The sequence below is a fragment of the Hesperophylax consimilis genome, chromosome 5 (assembly GCF_061612785.1).
Source record: "Hesperophylax consimilis isolate HC1 chromosome 5, BYU_Hcon_1.0, whole genome shotgun sequence".
In the NCBI taxonomy this organism is placed as follows: Eukaryota; Metazoa; Arthropoda; class Insecta; order Trichoptera; family Limnephilidae; genus Hesperophylax; species Hesperophylax consimilis.
The window spans coordinates 924,039-948,397 of record NC_142840.1 but is presented as its reverse complement, the minus strand read 5'-3'; the positions used below and the strand labels follow the sequence as shown (position 1 = coordinate 948,397).

At 34.1% G+C, this 24,359-nt stretch overlaps 1 protein-coding gene across 1 annotated transcript in view; it reads left to right on the top strand.

Moving 5' to 3' along the window:
* Positions 1-23,305, top strand: part of LOC149423399 (uncharacterized) — a 38,156-nt gene extending 14,851 nt beyond the window's left edge. The window contains exons 2-5 of the mRNA XM_089631956.1: positions 17,466-17,647; positions 18,046-18,202; positions 20,832-21,006; positions 21,766-23,305. Of these exons, the coding sequence (XP_089488082.1) occupies positions 17,466-17,647; positions 18,046-18,202; positions 20,832-21,006; positions 21,766-22,427 (1,176 nt within the window). The 3' untranslated portion in view covers positions 22,428-23,305. The remainder of the gene's footprint in view (positions 1-17,465; positions 17,648-18,045; positions 18,203-20,831; positions 21,007-21,765) is intronic.
* The last annotated feature ends 1,054 nt before the right edge of the window (positions 23,306-24,359 follow it).

The window sequence follows — 24,359 nt, the reverse complement described above, 5'->3', positions numbered from 1 at the left end:
TTTTCGATTATTTTACGAGGGTTGTCCTCGAGCTTCTTTTTAGTTGTTATGGTTTTCATTTTCTGGATTCCATCCTTTCCCCTGTAGGTTTGTTTTTCTATTGTCCACTCATAGTAGTTAATGTTTGTGCTGTTATTAAATTCTCCGTAATTCAATGTTTTATTTTTGCATGAACTACATGATCTTTCTAGACATTCTTTATTATTAGTATCGCAACACAGGCTTTTCAATACTTCTGTCGCTGATCCTTCTACAATTATCTTTGCTTTCTTCAGAGCTTTAATGAGAAGATCAACGTTACAGTGAAGTTTGCATTGGCAAGTGTCTCGTTCTTTTTTGGGGAAAACAGTCCAGTAGGGTCTATATTTACAAAAAGTCGAAGAGCTGATTTTTTGTTGTTCTTTGCAGAATTTGTCGTGGAGGGTTTGAAGTTATCTGTAATATATCTTTTCTGTTTTTTTAAACCTTTGCGTTTCACAAATTCTTTTTTTCCGGGAGCTACCCGGCTATTTACATCTTCTTCAAAAAAATCTTGTATCTTCCGTTTTATTTCATTTGTTTTGTTATTCTTGTTTTCAGCTAAAGTCTTTCTGATTTGAAAGGGAACTTTACTGAGTACTTTATATTTCTTTAGCTTGTTCTTGTCTCTCAGTATTTCATTCGCAAACTGTCTTTTCTCTGTTTTTTTTAAAGCCTTGTATTTTTCATTTAATCCTCGAGACAGCGATTCACTGAACAACAATTTCTTTTTTACATATTCGACTTTATTCATTGGGATGTATTTAACTATGTCGTTTACTTTTTTCTCTGCTGTATCTTCGATTGGTCTATTTACGTTTTGTAGCTGCAACGCCTTCAATTTCTTTTGTTCGTTTCTTTTCTCGTTCCTGAGTTTGCTTATCTGGTCCTGTAACGTCTTAATGATTTTCAATGATCTATACCTCAATTTTCTAACATTCGTTAGACCACGCACATTTTTTTTAATGATTTGTTGTTCATTCTCGACTGCGAGAGGGTCAGGATCTAGAGTATTTTGCACATTATTGGGTACTTCCTTGACATTTTCATGAATTGGAGGCATATTTTCTACTGTAATCGTTTCTATTTTACGCTGCTCCTCTTTTTTCTTCCAATAATTTACAGAGTTCTTTCGCCATCTTCGTCTTTGCTCTCTCTGGGCTCTTTCACTCATATCTTCAATGCTGCAAATCTTTTTTTGCGCTTTTCGCATTAAGTATCTTTTTTTTTCTTTCGCTTTCTGAAGACTGTACAGTTCCGGATTGTTTTTAATCTCAGCATATTTTTGTTGCTTACGCAGCCTGTCCTTGGATAACTTTTCTTCTTTTTTCAGTTTTTTATTTAACTTTGCCATTGTGGATTATGGTGTTTAGCCTGTAACAAATAATAAAGAAAAATTATCATAAGTATCGGATCAAGTGAGAAGTTGAATAACAAATATGGATAATTTCAATTTCGTTACTTTTACAGGAGAGCCCAAAAATTGTTACACTACTTTTATATCTTTGTTTAATATTTTTTTCCCTAAATGATTTAAAATCTAACAGTAATGATATGGTTTTTTAATCAAGAAATTTGCGTTGGACTCTTAATAATGCCCTTTATATAGATTTTTGTTCAAATCTGGATTTGTTTAGAAACTTGAAATTTTGTAAAAATTCATCTGTTTTAATAGACAACTGAAGTAATGAAGATAAGTAATGAAAATAATTGTGACTGTAGGGGAATAGTTAAAACATTTGTTTAATATATTATTCGTTTACATTTGAATAATTATAATTATATCATTGAATAAAAAAATCGATTTTCAAATAAAAATTCGCAGGGTAAATTTTAACAGATTGTTTTTCCATATCAGTAAATAGATAAAACGAAAATATGTATTTCACCAAAACTGAAATTGTCCGACGCTAGAACGCAAGAAACTGCTTTTATTGATAATATTAACTTTTATGAACCCCCAAACATGGTCCCAGATGCACGTAAAAATAACCCTTACAAATTTATCATTACCCTCCACACCTCTAAATTACCATCCGGCAAAAAAATTTACGATACGGAAGGTAATGAGACGGAGGGTAATGAGGTTTTGACAATCTTTCCCTAATAACTCGCTTAATAATGACATTACAAATCTTTATGTTTCAATAAAAAATAGTCCGACTAATTATAGTTTATAGGTTCATGATTCGAATTTTTAAAACATGTACTTACTTTAAAAAATGCTGGAAGGTAATGATGCCTGGTCGGTGACAAAGTCGTTTTCGAGCACGGAGATCGCAGATATTTCTTTATTCAGCGACGCACGTCCTCCCCCGTCCAGATATAGCGGTACACTGATTAGTAACGGAGGCGCGGGGTGGGGTACAGCTGACGAACAGTGACAAACACGGTCACAATTTTAATTACCGCTTTGGCGGAAGACGACAGCGATTTTTTCTGGACAAAAACAAAATCTCAATTCTTTCTATGATACAGTAATTTTAAAAATAAATTAAACACCAATAAATATGCAAAATTAGTTGTACATTCAGGTCGATTAATGAATGTAGTGATTTTACTAGTGTAAAATGTTCTTATTTATTGATCAATTTACCGGTCCCTCATTTACACGGGGAAGGTAATGAGATTTTAGCATGTTTTTTGTATACCATAAAGTTATTAAGTAACAAATGCCTAATCCGGTAAATACTACTTTTTCCTTTTTTAAATAACTACATTTTCCAATAAAACTTTCTTGAAAAACATTATTTTTCATATGACTTTTTTGCAAGAACATGCGATTTGAACGAAACGGCGGAATGACCCTTATCTGGAAACGGCCTGCAATCCCGTTTTTAATTGGATTACGAATAATTTCAAGAGATTTTCAATAAATCAGCCATACTATTTTTTCTCCATGTTGTTGGCAGGATTGAGACAATGTAAAAACAGGTAGGTATATAATAATAATAAAAAGTCATCTTTTTATTGCAAACACAAAAAAGCAGCACGTAAAAACAAAAGAGACCGGTTTCTTTGCAAGTATAATTTATTATCATTCTGTGAAAGATTAAATAAACATTTTGAAAATCAATTAACATGTCGCCATAATTAACAAATAAACAACAGATTCTAATGAATTAATTAATCTTTTTATTATTGTAATTAGGAAACAAGGTTGCATATAACTTTTTGTGGTGACTTTCTATCCTTTACTTGACATTTTTCAGTTTCAACCTTGTAATCATTATTTTGATTTGTTAATTGAAGTCTCAAGTCTCGACCCGGACATTATTTTATTATTTATAATCTGAATATTGTGCCAATGGCTTGTAATGCCTAGGAAGTGAGATACGTAATAACACGGTGCAAGCTGCGAATAAGGTGCTAGGAAAGTTGAACTGTATGGTTGACATCGTATAAATATTGAAGCGTCATGCCATACCGAAGTCGGAAAATAATTATACTACTAACACGTGTTCGAGTTGGTGCCTTTTAAGTATGTACATTATTGTTGAAAATCCACAGTACAAATTCAGAAACATTTAAGTACCCCCTTATAATGCAAATACACTGAGAAAGTGACTATTGCTAATTTGTTAAGAATCTCTTCAAATTATTGGTAATCTGGTTAAAAACGGGATTGATGGCCTTACGAATGAATCTTTTTGCATTGACTCGAAAATTCTTTGTATCATCTTGATAAATCATATCAAGGCAAATCGATAAGGCCTGTTATTTATCGTGAGGGTAAAATCGATTTCCCTCCGTGTAATAAAAATGATTATTTTTAATAATATTAATGTGTAGGTAATGCTGGTAAACATTACATCGTCTTGGGCACGGAAAAACCATGTTTCTGTAAGTGGCATTAAGATCCAGTTTGGCATCGCGTCTGGTTCCCACCCAAGCGTCGCGAGTTCAATTCCTTTTTTTTCCTTCTAGTCCTAGTCTTCTAGCTAAGTCCTTCAGAACTGCCTAAAGAATTTTTCATATTTTCCGCTAACTGTGATTGTAGTAGGAGATTTTCAAAATCGTCAGGTTATTCGCAAGCCGAGAATGATTGTCTTCATTAAAAAAATAAAAAAATAGGAAATTACACGATGAAATAACGGCTTGAAAAAAAAAATACAGTGTGTGGGAAGCCTACGCACGACGGAAGTGAAACTTTTAGTATTCTTCTCTCTCTCTTTTCATTTCATTCTCTCTTTTTTTCTGTCTATTGACATAAGTAGCATGTGATAAAAAAAATTAAAAGTTCGAAAAATATGGGATTCGAACCCGGGTCCTGCATAACGAGTGTTGAACGCTCTGCCTCTAGACCGCGAGGAGAGATATTTCGCGCGACGCGGCGTTATCGGAGTTGATTAGTAATTTTAATGATTCAAAATAAAAATAATTAATCAAAATACCGAGCGACTCTACCGGCTCGATTTGTAAGCTATATTTCGACCAAAATATCATATAGGTACCGTAAATTAAATTGAATTTAAATTAACAAATTTATCTAATTTTTTACTACATTATTACAAATCGTTGATAAAAAAAATTAAAAGTTATAAAAATATGGGATTCGAACCCGGGTCCTGCATAACGAGTGTCGAACGCTCTGCCTCTAGACCGCGGTTATTACGTATTCGACCAAAATATCATATAGTCAAAATATCTAAAAGTCGCAGCACAAGAGCATTTTATCACTTTAAAAAAAATTATTATTAAAAAAATCACAAAAAGAAAAAAATATAGTTAAAGCGGGGATCGAACCTCGGTTCTTCACGACGACAATCAGGCGCTTTGCCTCTAGACCGCGAAGCTGAGTTTGGAGAGCGACCGAAAGTAGGTATATAATATTGGCTAGGCTCCTATAGCGAAATGATCACGGTTTTTGATGACGGTCATGAGTTGGTTTTACTCCGGTCCTCGAAATTGCATAACGCGCGTAAAGAAGTTTCACTTCAAAAAAGTGCTTAATAATCATGTGGAATTTTAAATTTTGAGGTTTTCAGTCGAGTGCGCAATACAGTAACATATTAAAATACGTTTATATTGTATTATTATTTTGCTTAGCTAATATTTGCAGAAGTCGTGCTGAAATCTAAAAGATGAAGATTACGAGCCCAAATAATCATTTCTCGGTCCGCTCACGATACAAGATGTATGGCGGACTATTACTACATGTCTATTACATGTTTTGAACTTAACATTTAATTGTAAGAAATAAGATATTTATTTTTTAATTAGCAAATAATTTCGGTTTTTTACGTTCTAATTACCGTTTAAAAAAATTATATATAACTAATTTATATAAATTAAAATATAAATATTCGTTTGTTCAAAATCTAAAATCTCCGAAAGTTCTCCACCTATATCGCTGTTCATTTCTCTTATTTCAAAGTTTTTTTCTTATTAGGCCCAGGAGTGTTGATGGAGTACTTTGAATGGTAGAAGGAGTCGGAGACGCCCGAGGAATACTTAGTCGAATTAAAGTCGATGTAATATACATTGTGGTATACAGTAGTGAATGGTGGAAGAAGTCAGGGACATCTGAGAAGGACATTAGCTACAGCGAAGCATTGCGTGGTCCCCCTAGTTTGAAATAGTTATCACAGTCAAATGACTGCTGGTTTTGTGAATAAATTCACACGATTTCAACATTTCGTATTTCATTAAAAATGAATAAACACAGCGAAATCTAAATCAACATAACATATTGTTTTATTTTCGCAATGGATTAATATAAATAATTAATTTCGAAATCTACATGCATTTCAATTAGTGATACCTACGTTGATACGATTTTTCACAAAAAAATGTTGAAATTTTGAAATTAGAACTTCTAAAATATTAGGATACTGCAACATTTCATTGAAATTATATTTTTATTCAGTGATTGCATAACCTTTATTCATGCACTCATGGAGGTGTCCATTGCACACAACATACTCGTATTCTCAGTATTATATGAACAATCCTTGAAATTTTATGTTTTGACGCCGAAGCTGTAGCGATCTTAATCGTGTTCTCTTACTATGTAGATTGCTCGATGTTAAAAGTAATGATTATAAACAACACTTTTATGTTACGTCTATCAGATCCGTTATCAAGTTTTCCTATACAATGATTGCCGGTTTTCCAGAGGAAATGTTGCGATTTAATTATACAACGTTATGATTATTTATTTAATGAAAAAAACATACACTTAGTAAGACACCACTTTATTTTTGAATTAATAACAATAGCCAACCGGGTTTCGCTTGTCCCAAGCTTCATCAGGACTAAATATCAACTAAAGCAAATTAGATACAGGCACATATAAATATAGGTAAATGAAAACAATGAGTGAAAGAGATACAAAACAGATAGAAAGAGATGCAAATAGAAAATGTGGAGACAAATTATTAAGGATGATGAGGAGGGTGGGGGGGAAGGAAATAACAGTTTCAGCGGCGGAATAAATTTAATATGGGACTATCAGATAAATTAATTTGGTTATTTATTATATTTAAATTATTATTAACTGCTTTTTTTATTTCAAGGGCTTCTAAGTTGTTTAATCTAATTCCAGATCCATTTTTATGCAATATTTTAGTTCCCGAGATTTTATCGAATGAATGATTAGATTCTATTAAATGATTTGCGAATTCTGAAAAGGCATTATTGTTTAAACATCGTAAATGTTCTTTTACTCTTAAGTTGACATTCCGGGCCGTTTTTCCGATATAAAAAGCAGAACAATCATTACAATTAAGTTTATATATGCCCGAGTGGCTTAGTTTGTCGTCTTTATCTTTAGTATTAATTAAGTATTTACCTAAATTATTATTAGTGTAAAAAGCGGGTTTTATTTCAGATGGGAATTTTTTAACGCTTAAAGAAGAAAAGTTATTTGTATACAGAACTCTACGCCATTGGAATGTTTGATTTATATTTATATTATTAGGGTTATAAGATTTGTTAAATAGGAATTTATTTGATGCTATTTGTTTCAATTTTTTATTAAGAATATTGTCTATTAATTTTGTATCATACCCGTTGTTTAAAGCGATTTGTTTAATGATGGATAATTCGTTGCAAAAATTATTATTATTCAACGGAACGGTAACCAATCTATGAATCATGGAGTGAAATGCTGAATGTTTGTGGGATATAGGATGGTTGGATGAATTGTGAATTGTAATATCAGTATACGTGGGCTTACGATAGATATTAAATTCAAATTTATTGTTAATTATACTTAAAGTTAGGTCTAGAAAATTTTTCTAGACCTAACTTTAAGTATAATTAACAATAAATTTGAATTTAATATCTATCGTAAGCCCACGTATACTGATATTACAATTCACAATTCATCCAACCATCCTATATCCCACAAACATTCAGCATTTCACTCCATGATTCATAGATTGGTTACCGTTCCGTTGAATAATAATAATTTTTGCAACGAATTATCCATCATTAAACAAATCGCTTTAAACAACGGGTATGATACAAAATTAATAGACAATATTCTTAATAAAAAATTGAAACAAATAGCATCAAATAAATTCCTATTTAACAAATCTTATAACCCTAATAATATAAATATAAATCAAACATTCCAATGGCGTAGAGTTCTGTATACAAATAACTTTTCTTCTTTAAGCGTTAAAAAATTCCCATCTGAAATAAAACCCGCTTTTTACACTAATAATAATTTAGGTAAATACTTAATTAATACTAAAGATAAAGACGACAAACTAAGCCACTCGGGCATATATAAACTTAATTGTAATGATTGTTCTGCTTTTTATATCGGAAAAACGGCCCGGAATGTCAACTTAAGAGTAAAAGAACATTTACGATGTTTAAACAATAATGCCTTTTCAGAATTCGCAAATCATTTAATAGAATCTAATCATTCATTCGATAAAATCTCGGGAACTAAAATATTGCATAAAAATGGATCTGGAATTAGATTAAACAACTTAGAAGCCCTTGAAATAAAAAAGCAGTTAATAATAATTTAAATATAATAAATAACCAAATTAATTTATCTGATAGTCCCATATTAAATTTATTCCGCCGCTGAAACTGTTATTTCCTTCCCCCCCACCCTCCTCATCATCCTTAATAATTTGTCTCCACATTTTCTATTTGCATCTCTTTCTATCTGTTTTGTATCTCTTTCACTCATTGTTTTCATTTACCTATATTTATATGTGCCTGTATCTAATTTGCTTTAGTTGATATTTAGTCCTGATGAAGCTTGGGACAAGCGAAACCCGGTTGGCTATTGTTATTAATTCAAAAATAAAGTGGTGTCTTACTAAGTGTATGTTTTTTTCATTCAATATGTCACACCCCAAAGTATTTGCTTCCTTCGAAAAGATTATTTATTTATTTATTTATTGGATGATTTTTATAGCGCCGCTTTTGCGAAATATCACCTCAGGGGCGCTGTACAGTTAATGCAGATATTACAAAAAAAAATAATATAAATATTACAAATTGAAATTAAGTTAAATAAAATGAAGATAATATGAGATGTTGAATGATCATCAATTCGATAATCAACCTCAACCTTCCACGATAGATACATATAAGCGCAGTAGTTTTAATCGAATATGTTCAAAAATATTTTGCACGCGGAAGGATACTAGATTATCTTTTTAAGTTTCAAACTTAAATATTACAACGCTTTCACACAAACGAAGATTCAAATTCCATAAGTAGGGCGCACAGCTTATACCCGCGCTGTGCAAGCAGATTCCCTGAAGAGCATCGAACCATTACAATGAAAAATGCTAGATGTGGGTTTCATATTAACTATAACACTTATTTATTTCTGATCAGTTTGTGTGGGTTGCATATGCACAGTTTGTTTCAGGAGTGAGATCTCCCTTCAAATGCAAATATATATGAGCCTCCGTCTCTAACTACAACATAACTATAACATAATAACTATAGCTACAGTAACTATAACATTTTTTTATAATAAATAAAAAACGCTCTTAAAAAAAGGTTTTAAAACCTTTTATTAAATTATTAAAAAAACGCATTGCTGGCACTTTAAAATTATTTAACGCATTTAAAAAGTTGACATTAGGGTTTCCAAAAAATATTGTAAACCCACTTGACGACAGCGCTAATACATAGCATTATAAATATTATGATGTTGTCATTCCCTTTATTAAATGAGATTTCACAGAATCTTTCATTTAAATTTAAAAAATTGATGAAATTATCAATATATAACATGTAAATGTTATGTAAATTAATACACAGCACAGTAACAGCGATCAAATTAAGAAACCCACCTAATATTTTTCTTATATTGTAACTATAAATTGAATTAATCCAATATGTTATCATGTACCCTGATACAGTGTTCCTTAATTGCATATTATTACATGTACCTTGATAAAATTTATCAGGTGTTTTCATAAAAAAAAACTAATATTCGGGTGTACAAATATGTCTGAAAAAGTTTTTATTTTGATTACTTTGATAAATATATATGTATATAGACTATATTACTAGCGTAACTATTAATGTAAAGTATGGAAATATAATTCATAACAGCAGCGTGTACAAATGTTAACTAAACCAGGCAATTTGGCTGTCCTAAAACGGGAAAATTTCCTAGTTGGACAGCCAAAGCTTCCTTAATATGTATGTAATTATTTGTATCTAATAAATAAATAAATAACAGACTCATAATATTCTGTACGATTCTTTAATGGAGTAATTATCATTGTTCACTATCCCTTTGTCAAGAAATTAGTATTCTGCTCGTGTTGAATTCTGTTTCGTTTTACAAAACCCACACGCAAATTCTGCAGTAAAAATTCATTCGATGTTATTGTCAGGAATTATCATTCTACACCGTTTTCTAAAAATAGAATTGTTTATATGATGTACAACGAACCTGAAGTTCAGAGAATGCAGAGTTTTTCGAAATCGGAGGTGGACAGTAATTTTCCTTTTATTTAGTATACAAAATGAAGAATCACGAAGAAGTAACCAAAATGTGCTTTGGATTGGGAAAATGGATAGAGTTGCTTTTACGAAATCTTATGTAAACAGTGACGTTTCTCTTGTTTTGAAGGTGAAGTGTGCAAAATTTCATCAACCCATTAATTAAATTTTAGATGCCCGCCACGGACACTCTTCTTTAAATTTGATAATAAATTATATACAGTGGCAAAGTGCGCTAACTTCGGGAGGTTAAAAAAACTTTTTTCGATATTCCAACATTTTACAAAATATACCAAAATATTTTTCCCTAAAAGAATATCTATTTTCCCATACAAGTAATTCAACTTTTTATCCTAAAAACTTAAAACGTTGAAATTTTGAAAAAACTTATTTTACTTTTTTACTGTACCATCATACAGAATCACCCTCCGAAGTCAGCACACTTTACAGCCGGACTCTCTGTATATAGATAATACATTATTTTAAAACTGTGGTTCCTAAGAATCCTACGCAAATATTTCAGGTGATTTAAAATCTACCAATAATTATTATCAATGATAACTCTAGAAATAATCTATTTTCCTGAACTGCAATCTAAAAATAGAAAATCAAAAAATTCAAAACATCAACTCGGTCGTTATTGCCAAGCAGTCTTCACTGGGTTGGGTAATTAATTTATCATTTTTTTCATACACGACAATACACAGTACCTATTTTAAAACATAATTCAAAGTTTAATAATGTAAATATCTACCTCATACTTGCATCCCATTTCACACTTCGATTAAGTGGAAACGAATTTAAATTCGAAGCAATACTCGTAGATACTAATCTGTGCGTTCCTTTGCAAACGAAATAGTTATTCGTCATAAACAAAAAATAACCTTGTGATATCTTCTACCGTTTCTACATCTGTTATGAAATTATCTACAAAATAAATAACATCCAAATACATCAGGTTGTTGCGACATGTATGAGTTATCCATTGATTACCTTGGCGAGTAATTGAATCACCATACAGTGCTTTTTATAAAGTGCACCGTGCGAGGTAACTGAATAGTAGAGAATTATAAAATATAGCTTACGACTCCGGAAGACTGGCTTCCTTTCTCGACCATGACAAGGTGACTTTGATAGAAATTAGTAGGCACAGGCGTACTGCGCACACTGCATCTTATGCTCCATTTGGGAAGCGGGTTTTGGTACCGTTGCCCGGGAACCATTTGTTGGATATTTGCCGTAGGTCACTCCAAGTGGTTCGCTGCGTTTGGCGATTTAACGGGGGTGCCCGGGTTCATCGGGTGAGGTGTGGTCAGGATGCGCCTACCACCAGCTGCGTGGCGGGCCAGATCGGGAGAGGCTGGTTTGGGGTGACCCTTTGACCTCTCCAACTGGTCTCTAGACCCATGGCCTTGCGTCACAGTGGGAGGGATATATTTATATGTCCATCACTCTTGCACACACTGATCCCAAAATTCCTATCCAACCATACACTATTTACCTTCCCAGAACCTCCTCTCCTTCCTTTCCATAAAAAAAAACCATAGGCCCCGAGGGAAATTATTTTCATCGAGGCCTCTTAAGTGGGGTTAACGAAGAAAAACTTATGTAGATAACATTATTTTAATTTGTACAAATAATAGTTGTTTTATTATCTTCCCTTTTTTACCAACGGGCCATACCAAAATTCAAACGTGGCATTATGTAAATAATTTAAGCTATTCAATGCGCATACATACAAACACACACACACACACACACAAACACTCACACATACATTACACACACACCTATATACTACAAACGTCACCTGGTATTTAAACAAAGGAATAAACATACCACTTAGCAGACATTACAAGGAAACATATCATAGGTACCCAACATGAAGTATCTTATTCCTGTATATTGCTTCATCTTTGTAAATCATATACTATTTTTTTTTATAATATAAAGTAATTTTTTTTATATAAAATTTTTTGTAAGAAATATAGATATGATGTCCTCACTGGGATCTCCCGTGCTAATATTTACATATTATTAAAATTGAATAGTTTTTAAATAAAGCCCAGGTAAAGCCGGCAGCTAGTAATATTTTCAACTAATTTTTGATTAATCCAAATAAACAACACCACATTTAACACCGCATAAATACATTTTTTCAAGCTTTCCTAAAAGATAGGTCCCCACAATTATTGTTCTATTCTATATAATAGATAAAATTTTAAATAAATTAATTTAAAAAGTTAAAAATGAGTGCTACTCATCTCCATAAGCCAGCAGTTAGACCTATAAAATAATTGCGCAAAAACTTGCATTCAATCGATTTGATGCACCGAAGTTGTTTCGTTCATTAGCTTGTTCTTAGTTTTGTCTCTATAATCATGAAATTCTCTTCTTTAGTATCATCATAAAGTTAAATCTTATGAATACAATTAAAAACCAGAAACAAATCTTTTGTGCAAAATGTATTTATGAATTTTACGAGGTAAATGTTATTGTTAAAACCATTCATACAACAATATTGCAACTAGCATTCAAATATTTTTTTTATTCTTTTTCCGGCATCATCTGTGTAAGCGATTTGTTACGTGGTTTTTACACGGTAGACTATTTCAAAAGTTCAAGCAGATACCCTTTTGTCATGCACTCGTAACAACCTCATTATTTGATCGTGTGAAAAGTGCAACGCGACTGCAGCTCACAGTCATTTGAATAAATCTTCTCGACTAGTTGCAGGCACGAGATCTTACAATGGTGGTAATTATAACACAGATAGTATCGACAAATTGCTGCCATAATTATCACGTGAAGTAGAAGGATTGTGATACATGGAAAACGTTTCCATAAATATCACACATCATAAATTGGCAATAGCACGTACCTACCTAAACGATATGTAATTATTAAATAATTTAAAAATGGCAAAGTTACGGTACATATTGACTGAACTAATTTAGACTATGAAATCAGAACAACTGTTCCTTTGAAAAGACATACTGCACTGCCTTCTACACTTCTGAGCTGTGGACAGAATACCTGGCACTGCAATGGGACAAGCTGTGGGTATGCTACAACAATGCATACATGCAACTACCAAGGTTCTGCAGTGCCTCCACGATGTTCACATATAAGGGAGGGTGCACTCATTCCCCGCCTTACTTCGCCACGGACTAGCCATCTTCTAGGGCAGCACACGGAAGTCAACTAACGTCTTTGTAGTGGCTGTATCCGAGTGGCTCAGCTCTCCACCAATGGGCGATGGTTTCAGATAATGAGGCGACCTTCCTGATAAAACGATCCTTTCATTTTTATTTTTACTGATTTATATTTACCTATTAAGTTTATTTAATTTATTACTTTTCTCTTAAACGTAATAGTTGTATATAACTCATGTAATGTGGCATACTGGAATTGAACTACCCACCCTTTCGTGCGGGATTAAAAACTTAAATAAATAAAAACATATAATAATAATAATATTTGACTAATTTATATAGCGCCGTTTTCGTGAGAAATCACCTCAAGGGCGCCATATAAGGCAGGAAAACCCATAAACCGCGAGCTCTGACGTTCTGCAATTTATAGAGCATTTATTCCAGTAAATTTCAGGTCAATATAATATTATTTTCATCCAAGCGTCATTTCCATGGACTTGGATTTTCCATCATGAGCCAAGAACCTTTCAAATATTCACGTTACTGACTGAAGTCAGTTTTACCACATTGTTACAAACGCCTACTACATACATGTCAAACAGTCCAGAAAACGTATCTTTGCAGTCCAAGGCGTCGCTATAGTAAATATATGTAAAAATTAATTTATTATGTTCCTTCTCTTTTATCCGCCAGAAAAGATAAATATGAAAATCTGTAATGCATTACGATTAAAAGTTTATTTTAAAAAATATATGCAATGACATGCAGAATTGGTCGATGCAGATTATCGATTCCTATCGATTAATGAAATATTACATCTAATTTGTTTTGATCTTTGATCGTCTTAGGTAACAACCTATTCAGTTGGTCGTCATCGTGATTATTAATAAATGATAATTTATTGATGGCCTTTTGGGTTATACAAAAAAGACATAACCTTTGCATAAATGCAATAATCATTAATCATTGTTTTTTAAAATGTTGAAAAAGATTTGATTCAACTGTCAGAAAAACAAATTTAAACGATGATGTTGGTAGATAAGTACTTATTTACGTACGATTTTTTTTTAATAAATATATATAATTTTAATGTGAAACTGCACAAAAGTGTCTGGAGCCGGTGAGACTATGGCATTCTCAATTGGTGTATGTTTTGTCATGAGTTGCCCATATCCTCCGTTAATCAAGTATCCCCAAGACTAAAAATCATAGAAAACACACCACCACATAGATCACGCAGCAATATATTGTAAAACATGCTTTAGTCACGTGCAATCAGAAGGATCACCTTATACGGTGACGATGAAGAGGCGTAAGCGCCAACGTAAAAATCAAGCCCATAAAAGGAATTATTAACTACGGACGGGGGGGAAATATGAGGGGGAGAGACGAAACAAGAGGAGAAAAAGAACACACAGAGCGGCACACAAGGACTCAGTTACGGGAACCCGACTTGAGTTCCGAGAGTTTCAGTTGCAGAAGTCGGGAGATGACCCATTGATCACCCACACATAGCAGCAAAGCCGAAATCTGATTTACTTTAAACTCTGGAGGGTTGAACCACGCGATGGAGACCAGAGAAGCAACCCAAACGTCCCACATCGACTCACAGCCGTAAGTTATTTAAATATATGGTACCTTTAACAAACGTAATGAAACAGAGCCAGCAACTTACAGCATACAATTGTCCCATGCAATAGATTTAAGATAATTTTGTAATATTATGCATAACTTTGTTGCCAAATAAATGGTGTAAGTTTACAATGATATATTATGTAGTAATATTAATTGGGACAAAAACGGAACTTGTAAACCGATTTTACTGTAACACTATTATTTTATCATCTCTATCAATTCTTATTTTGTTCTACATGTAGGTACTTGAAATTTTTTTAATCTTTGTTAATTCGATGCGACATCAAGATGAATTACGTTCAAAGCATAATAATAATAATAAATAACCACTTTTAACTAAGAAATAACAAGAAAATAGCGTGACACCATTATACGAGTAACACCTGACCGGTGGTAAGCGTGCATTTATGTAAATCTCATTCATTGCGGAGCGTAAAACTGAATTGTCTTTAGAAATCACTAACGACCAGAGACAAACTGGAATAATCTACCCTGACAGTTGAAAAATCCTTTATGGCCAGTTATTTCACAGAATTTGAACAATTCATCAAAGTTAAAATTAATTTCTGTGATTATTTTATAATGTGTCAGTTATTTCAGAGAACTTGAATAGAATTTTCACAGAATATGAATAGAATCAGAATTTGCGGATCATTTATTAAATAACGACCATACTTTCGATATTAATTCAGGTTTTAAAATACTACATTCTGGTTACAAGGTATCTCAAATCAATAATTTTGAAATTTTAGAAATAAGAAAACACGTGAATATTTTTATTTATTAACATTCAAACCTGATAAACTACTTATGTAGTTTGTCAGCAGGTACATAATGACAACATTTTTGCAATAACATGGTACAATGGTAAAACAGCATGTAGGTATGTATAATGAAAGCAGATATTATTAAAAACAAAAAAAATTATAAACCTCATTTTAAATATTTTCCCACTTACCCGGTCTTTCCCGTCTAATGACATTTTAATTCCTACTTTGAATAACCCTCCCCCACTCTTACCCCCTCCCCGCTCCTTCTACCTCTTCTTTATAGACCTAATTTTAATTATAACTTTAGTATACTTGTGCTCCTGATGAAGTGAACTTGGTTCATGAAACATGTTGAGATTTTGTATCGAAATAAAGTGATGTAAACAAAGTTATTTGTGTTTTAATAAAAAAATAACTTTGAAATTTGATAAATTTTTCAAATTCTTACTCTTACTCTCAAAATAAGGAAGGTTTGAAGAACGTGATTATTGTGGACTTTCACTGGGTTCTCCTTGAAATTAAATTCACTCTGGCAGTGCAAATACAAACAAAATAGTCATTTAAATTGTTTTATGTGAATACCGCACAAGAAGCCCAACTGATCCAAACGGCTTGGAGCCAGTGACACTATGGTTTACCGAATTAGGATATTTTATGAAGCTAAAGGTAGCGGGGAGGGGGGAGGTGGGGAAGTAGGTATATTGCTATTCGGATCTGATCACCAAACACGGCTAAAGCCATTTCAATCAACTATTAATTATGAATGGTGGGCTTTCACCAGGGCGATACTAAGAGATTCTTCCAATCTGGAACATGCCACTAATTTACTAACTATTTATTATTTTTAATGAATTAATTGTAGCTCGCGTGAGCGCTCAGGTCATAAGCGTTAATGATAAATAAATAATAAATCCATCGTATCCTTTGGAATGCCTTTAAAGTTAACCAATATATTGAACAATGTTTCTTGGTCAACGTGGCTACTGTTGCTAAACCTCACTCCGATCGAGATGAAATATTGGTACCGTCACGTTTTGCATCGTACTTTACACTTCCTAAAGCTAATTATTAACGTAATGTATTATTCCTATTTCCTCCATTGTTTACGTCAAGTTTGAATTGTTGCCTGACTCGTTTAGGGTTAAGATTTCCCTGAGAAATATTTTACTTTAATAGAATAGGTACATCGTGTTAAAGTATTGTCCCTCCAGAAATCTCCCGAGACCCAGTCGAGTCAGTTTGCTCCTGCCATAGACACATTCCTTTGTGACTGAACTGCTATAATTTGATCCAAGATCGATAAAAACCATCACAATCGCAAGTGGCATGCAATCAGTGTTTAAATTGCATTATGCATTTGGCACGCGACTGAATTTCTTGTTATCGTCTCTTAAAAACGATTAAACCACATTCAATAATGCAATTTAATTAAAAGTGTATGGTAATAAGGCGAGTATGGTAATTGCGTTATGCAAATATGTATAATTTAGAGTTCAATGCCATTTTTTATAACATAAAGGCCAATTACTGAAAAATCTCAAGGCTGAAAAAGTAAGTGGTCCTCTAATTTTTGTTATGTATTTAAAAAAAACTTATATTAAGTATGTAAACAAGCTGGTTTGCCTTGTTATATGTACACATGTAATACAATTATTATTACTTACAATTATGCACATGCTATTCCACAATTATATTATATATTTTTATTGCATTTATTTAATTTAATATATTAATTAATTATCTATACTCTGGTGGACTTTTACATGATTAAAACATTTGTGAAGCCGTTGTCCAACTCTGGACCCAATGAGAGAATAAAAACCAGGATTATTGCACCAAGTTTGAAAATATTAATGCAGTGATGTAATGTAATTTTTTTCAAATACTAACAAATTTTAGCCTTTGTTCTTATCCGAAACATAAGATAAAGTTGTTATTCTTGTTCAAGCTCGGCCACCCCTGCCCGCCCACCATGGAGCTGACTCCGGGCCGCTCTGGGGGGGCGGAGTGCCGCTGCCCCCCTCGCACTTTGCGCCTCTGGAACGCCACAGACTGCCACACCATCTTCTCTAGAGGACCGTGTGAGCCTGGAGAGTACTTTGCCCCGGATTCTACAACCAAAATGTCTGAGTAAGCAACCAATACATCTAATAATACTGTAAGTGAAGTATTTATTGTTTTTTGACGTCATCATTAGCGGCGATACAATTCTTTAAGGGTCTGGTGTGGCAAACCCAGCCATCCTCCACTCCCTTATATTCAATGGACTCTCAAACAGATTACTGCTGCTTTGATGGCAAAATATCAACAGAAATATAGATCCAAACGTAAATAGGACAACTGCTTTATCTCGGAAAATGTTTTACAGCTGAGATTACTTACTGCGTCTCTGGGTTGAATCTTCAAAATTTATTCAGTATTTAAAGCCACTTTAATCGAACACAACCCATTCCCTAACAGTGAGCATGATTGGTAATCACAACGGATTAACCGATGTAAATAAACATTACTTCATCATGTTTTTTCAGGTACCGCGTAGGAAAGTGCGTCCAGCCCCCGGCTTGCCCGGACCCCACTCAGGAGGTATGGCCGGCAGACGGTCGCTGCTACCGAACAATGACCCGCGGACCCTGCTCGTTAGGCCTACTGTTCCTCAAGGGAGAGGACAGTATTGCCACTTGCATGGTAATATGAACCACCTGTGCTTTACTTGTGATTATTAATATTATGTTCATTGCCTTTGTTCATCCTCGCCGATGATAGTACCTGCAAGATTAAAACCATTTTATAATCAGTGGGATGAAAGAGTGTTGAGAGGGCATGTTGGTAAAATGATGGTACGACGATGTAAAGAAGAACGCGCATCTTTGGAAACTCCAGCCAAAATTCCATCTATTCTAAAAGAATATTCGCGCCATTCGTAGAAGTGATTGTATCCAATCAATTCCTGCTCCAGTGTCCACAGTATTTTGTTACGTTGCTCATGATTAGGTGTCAACCTTCAGAGACCTTAAGATAAACGACTTTAACGCAGTACACCCTTTGTTAATCATAATAGAATATTGAATAATTTGTTTTGTGCGCGCATGTTGGAGCGGGATTAGACGTGAATCGGAGACTTGAAGGCCAAATAGTCTTTTGGTCAAGAGTAGCGCCACTCGACTGACTTTTTCACCAAATGTTTCATAATATTAAAGTTAATAATTCTTAGTAAGCTTATATTATTTCATGGAACAATTTCAAAGCAGAAATTCGGAGATCCAAGGGGGAAACAATATTGTTAAATCCCCAAAGCGTCAAAAGCAAACCGCAACAATTCTCTCAACTTCGTCGAAGCCATATTACGTACAAACTACCAGCATGATCAAACCACAACAGCATTGCATAACGATGATGATCACTCTTTCTTTCTTCGTAACACTTTTTAGTTGACATTGAGGTGGCCATAATGTGTTTCTATAATATTATTAGCATTCGAGGCGCCAACGCGAAGCGACGATGGCCGCATGGACAAGTAACTAAATTTATGATGATTTTATTATTATTTTTTTTCCGTTCGGGTTGTTATTGTGAAACTTTAGGACAAAGGATAATAAAAACTTGGTGTCCTTACAGGTCTAGACCTCTAGAATATGATGTAACTTTGAGCATGAAAGCTTTGAACATCCGCTAATGGTTCATGTTTAATTCGATTGCAAAAAGGTTATTTATTTCATAATGGGATGCAATTCAATACGTGATTACCTTAATCTAGATATTCATTTCGATGTAATTGATGGGCACAAAAAATGATTCTAGTGAATCGGAAATTTTCTGATTAGACGATAGTTCAATTGAAAATAAACGTGGTGGAAAACCGCATTGAAACGTCAAAATAAATTGAGTCGGAATTAATCCGAATCATCGGTCGATTTTGAAAGCATTCTTTCGATTCCCAGTATAGTTAACACGTTTTCCTATTATTACGTTATTTTATGGTTATGACATAATATTGCATTCGACTTACTAAAATATAATAGGCAAGCACTCATATCATCGTTTAATGCTTAATTACATGTCATGTTTTGATTTTTACAAACCTACATTAAAATTTAATCGATTTTCACCTTTGCATCAATGGAAATAATCACATTAGCAATCCAATTAAGATTATGATTTAACTTCGGCAACAAAGGAAAGTAGACCTCTGTAGAAGGAGCTCGTGTCTTTCAAATGTTATCCCAGGCGTGTTCTACCCTTTTTATACGGTGTCTCCAAATAGCTAGTGATAGTAATGTGTCTGTTTTTTTGAAACCCATTCTTGTAGCGATAGCGTTGGATAAACTTGGAGAAAGCAGTCGGAACCAAACGGGTACAGAATGCAAAATAAAATACATCTGGTCCTGAAATTTAACCTCACGTAGGCGGTTAGCAATTTGCCCTATTGCACAATGGCTTGCATTTGCCATCGTATAATATGTATTTATTGAATATAAAGCTTTTAAATATGTAATTAAGTCAAAAAGTTTCTTAAGTAGGTAATCAAATATTCATGCTGAATTTCATTTTCGCCGTATAATTAACATGCTCAGAACTAACCAGTATTTTACAGTAGAGAGAGTAGTCGAGACAATGATAAGGAAAAAATATAAAATATCTCTAGGTGAAAATAATCCAAGACCTTTGAAAGGCGCAAGGGATTATACGAGTTTATCAGCAAAGCGATGTTTCTTTCGTTAAATTAAAATTCAAGTTCTGTGAAAGTTCCATTCAAGTTCGGTAATAATTTCTCATAGCTGTTTCACCGTACTGTCACCGGCCCGCTGTTTCATAGTACTTGGATAAGAACAGAACTTAAATATGGCTTTGTTGATTGAAATTCGAACAATTTATCACTTTTCAAAGTTGAAATTCAAGTTCTGTGAAATTTCTCTTTAAGTTCTATTATTATTTTACCGTGGGCCAGATTTTTCACGGTCCTTGGATAGTAACAAAACTCGAATAGGACTTTCATAAAATTTGAATTTTAACTTTGGAGTTGAAATTTGATGGATTGTTCAAATTCAGTCAAACAACTCGTTCTAAATGAGGACCGCAGAAACCGTTTTGAACAAAGTAGTGCGTGTAATGCGCACGGAAAGTAGCATCATGGCTCGACTCCTGAGTGTGGATAAACCCAGAGTCCTCTACATACCCTTCGATCATTTCTTCAACCATTGCCCCATGGCATAAGTATTCATACTAACTAATACATTGGCACACTAATCTGTTTAATCTTCAAATTCAATCCAATATTACCTATTCAGCATCAATCATTCAATCTTCTCTCTTCCAGTGCTCCAAGTCAGGCCCCACCAGCGAGCACCGCTGGGAGGGCGACGGGCGGTGCTACGAGCGCTACAGTCGGGGGCCCTGCTCCCCGGGGGAGCTGCTGCTGCCAGGAGGGCGCTGCGGTTGCGAGTCACACCTCCCGCACTATCACAACACCAGCGAGGCTTGCTACCAGATCGGTAAACCACACATTCTTGAAGTCTCCAATTTGGCTGATTCTTTCATTCGAAGTCGGCAATTCTTTTATTTTTTACGTTAATTACACACAGGAGGCCCCTGGGAAAATAATTTCCCTCAAGCCCTACGTTTGCTGAGTGGAGTTGTTTTTTAAGGAAAGGAACGAGCGGAAGTTCTGGAAAGGAAAAGGTTATGATGGGTGTGTGGGAATCTGGGCTCAGTGTATCCAGAATTGTCGGACTTATGAATCTATTTCTCCCACTGCGGTTCAAGCCGATGGGTCGAAAGAGTCCGGCTAGAGATGTCAAAGTTTCTCAATCAACCGTCCTCTACCAATCCGCCCCGCCACGCAGTCAGTGAGCAGACGCATCCGCCACCAAAACCTGGACAAACCTCACTCCATGAACATGGGGTCCTCTGCTAAGTCATCAAACGTAGCTAACCACGTGGGGTATCCTATTAAAGAGGTGGTGTTTATCCAATGAATGGTTCCCGGGACGGAGGTACCCATACCCGCCTCCCAAATTGACTTTTGTTGACCTCTCTTTGTTTTTTCCCAATCGAAGAAGTCTTCTGTTATTATTCAGTTGTAGTAAGGAGATGTTAATGTTAATGTCGGCAACTTTTGTCTTACTTCTGATTTATTCATTCGTATTTAATACGTAGCGGAATATTTTCGTCTGTAGTCATGTTTGAATCAAAACGTTTAATCATTACTTTGCTTGTTACTTATATCCATTTATTATACTTACCTTTTCTAGGTTCACTGGGACCGTGTAATAGAGGTCAACGCTTTAAACTGTCTCCCGATACTCCAGGCCGCGCTCAGTGTGCCTGCAAGTCGAACAACGCCCTCTGGACCGACGGCTCATGCTACAGGCTCTACACCAGAGGTCCTTGCGCGCACACAGAGCTCCTCGCTCCACCAGCTAGATGCGTCCCATTACCATGCAGGAAGAACAGGCTCTACTTCCCAGAACACAAACGCTGCTTCAAAATCGGCAGTCAAGGACCCTGCAAACTTGATCAAGTGGTCTTGTTTGATTTTGATGCACGTCCTTCCGTCGATGGAATAGCTTACAATGGGGTTTGCGGATGCGCTGGAGCTCTTTCTCTCGACGATCCTGAGGGATGCATGGCTAATAAAATGGCAGATGACAGCTGCATGGATAGTCCTGGTATGGTGGCTATCGATGGTGGTTGTCACATGCTGTATACTAAAGGACCCTGTGGAGATGGTCAGTGGCTGGTTCCCCAGAAGAACTCTACTACTTCGGAGAAGGAAGCGGATTGCGCTTGTAAGCCTGGATTCACCAAATATCCAGGAGATGATTCAGAGAAAGAAGGTGGACTCAAAGACTCATGTCTTCCCCCGACAGTATCTTTAGCAAGATATTTAAATGTTAAATATAAATCGAACTAAATAATTGCGTTCCCAGTGAGATTATTATATAAAAACTTAATTAACAATTAAAAAATAAACCCGTAGAATAAAGAAGTCAAAAGACCCGATAGACAGTGAAAAGTGCTCAACTTGAAAGGTCACGTGATTTATATGAAATTATATTTTTAAATCCAATAATATTAATTTTAATTTGCTGCGATTCTCATAACATAATGAAGTGTGATATACTTTGAGTCCGTTTGTTATTTATGTAGGTACATATTATACGTGTTCTAGTGAACAATCTCATTAGTTGATAAATTATTATCTTAAGAAAGCTAAGACAGACAGTTTACTGTCAATGGTTACTTGAAAGTTATGAACACTATTTAAAATCTCATAAAAAATATAATTGAACCATTGTTTTGATTTCATCAATAAATTGATTAAATACCGTGATAAAATATAATAATAATCACGGAAAATTAATAAACTTGGAATTACTTTTATACAGTTTTCGGCAGGGATAGTAAAACTGTGCGGCGCGCGACACGCCACAGTTCCGCTGACACGCGCGCTTCTTGTCCTATGGAAACTGTATAAGTTTGGTTAGCAAAATGACAAACCGTTTAAAGGCAAGATAGTTTCACTCGTAAAACTAAAGTTTGACGACATTATGTTTCTAGCTGAACTTTTAATTTCAGACACGCGAGTTGGGAAAGTTTCACCATCCTTGCGCTGTTGTGGTGAGATGTTACCTCTGTGGGTCGTGAAAATTTAGAAATAATAATTTTTAGAATTAGAGTAAATATTTATGATACATATCCTTATCTAATGATATTTGCAAGAACGTGAGACGTAATGAAGTGGATACATTTTCAGTGTACGGTGAAATTCGTTTTAGATTTACGGCAAAACCAGTTAAAGGGAAAGCGAAAACGGATTTTAAAAATAAGTTTTTTTAAATTTTAACTTTCATAATTAAAACTTTCTTGAAGAATTAAAGAAACTGTTAACAGGGCTTATATTTTTCAAATCGCTTTAGTGAAAACATAATGCATAAACCTAATATTAGCTAGAAATTAATTGTTTATCCTTTAACAGCTGCATGACAGCTGCGTCAGATGAAATGTGAGGAAAACCTTCACGTTTTTTATTTTATTTTCTCGGATGAATATTTCCTTAATGGAAAGAAAAGTTATTTTTGCTAGGTTGAGAATCGCTGGAATAGATACTAACTATGCAACATGCCTCAGTATTAGCAGGTACTCTGAATAGTAATGTGTTTAAGACGGAATTGGAAAGTACGGAAATTTTAATTTTACGTAATGCTTACTGCCAAAACTAATTATTAATGGTCATAAAGTGTTCTTTGTGAGTGATTATGTATATTCTCGAATAGATAATACGTTTTTATGTAAATAAATGTAAATAATATGTAGCTCGAAAGTCTATTCGACGGCGGACAGCAGAATGGGAAATGTCAGCATAAAAGTATTATACAAACATACCTACATTCATTATTGTGCCATAAAAGAGATTAAATATTCTGAGATGATTATGTTTGTATTCCTATGATAAATAATATTTCATATTTAAAAAAAACAATAATAATTATAAGTAATAGTTACTGTAAAATAAATAAATAAAAAAGCAAAGTAACTAAGTTTTTTCTTTATTCAAAATCTGTGATAATTTTTGTTTGATTTTGACAGATATGATTAAATTTGTTATAAGTTGTGTTACGGGATATTTTATGAAATTAGATTTAGTAAGATGAGTGATGACGAAGAGGATGAAGAACGATTCAATCAATTCGAAGATGGTCACTGGTTCTGGGATCCTTCCGAGACAGCTTTACAATTTATAAGGTACATATAAAAAATCTAAATAAATGAAAAAATTGTGAGGTTATGTTACTATACTTTTAGGTTGAACAATTGATTTACAGCTCACATTCCTTACATTAAT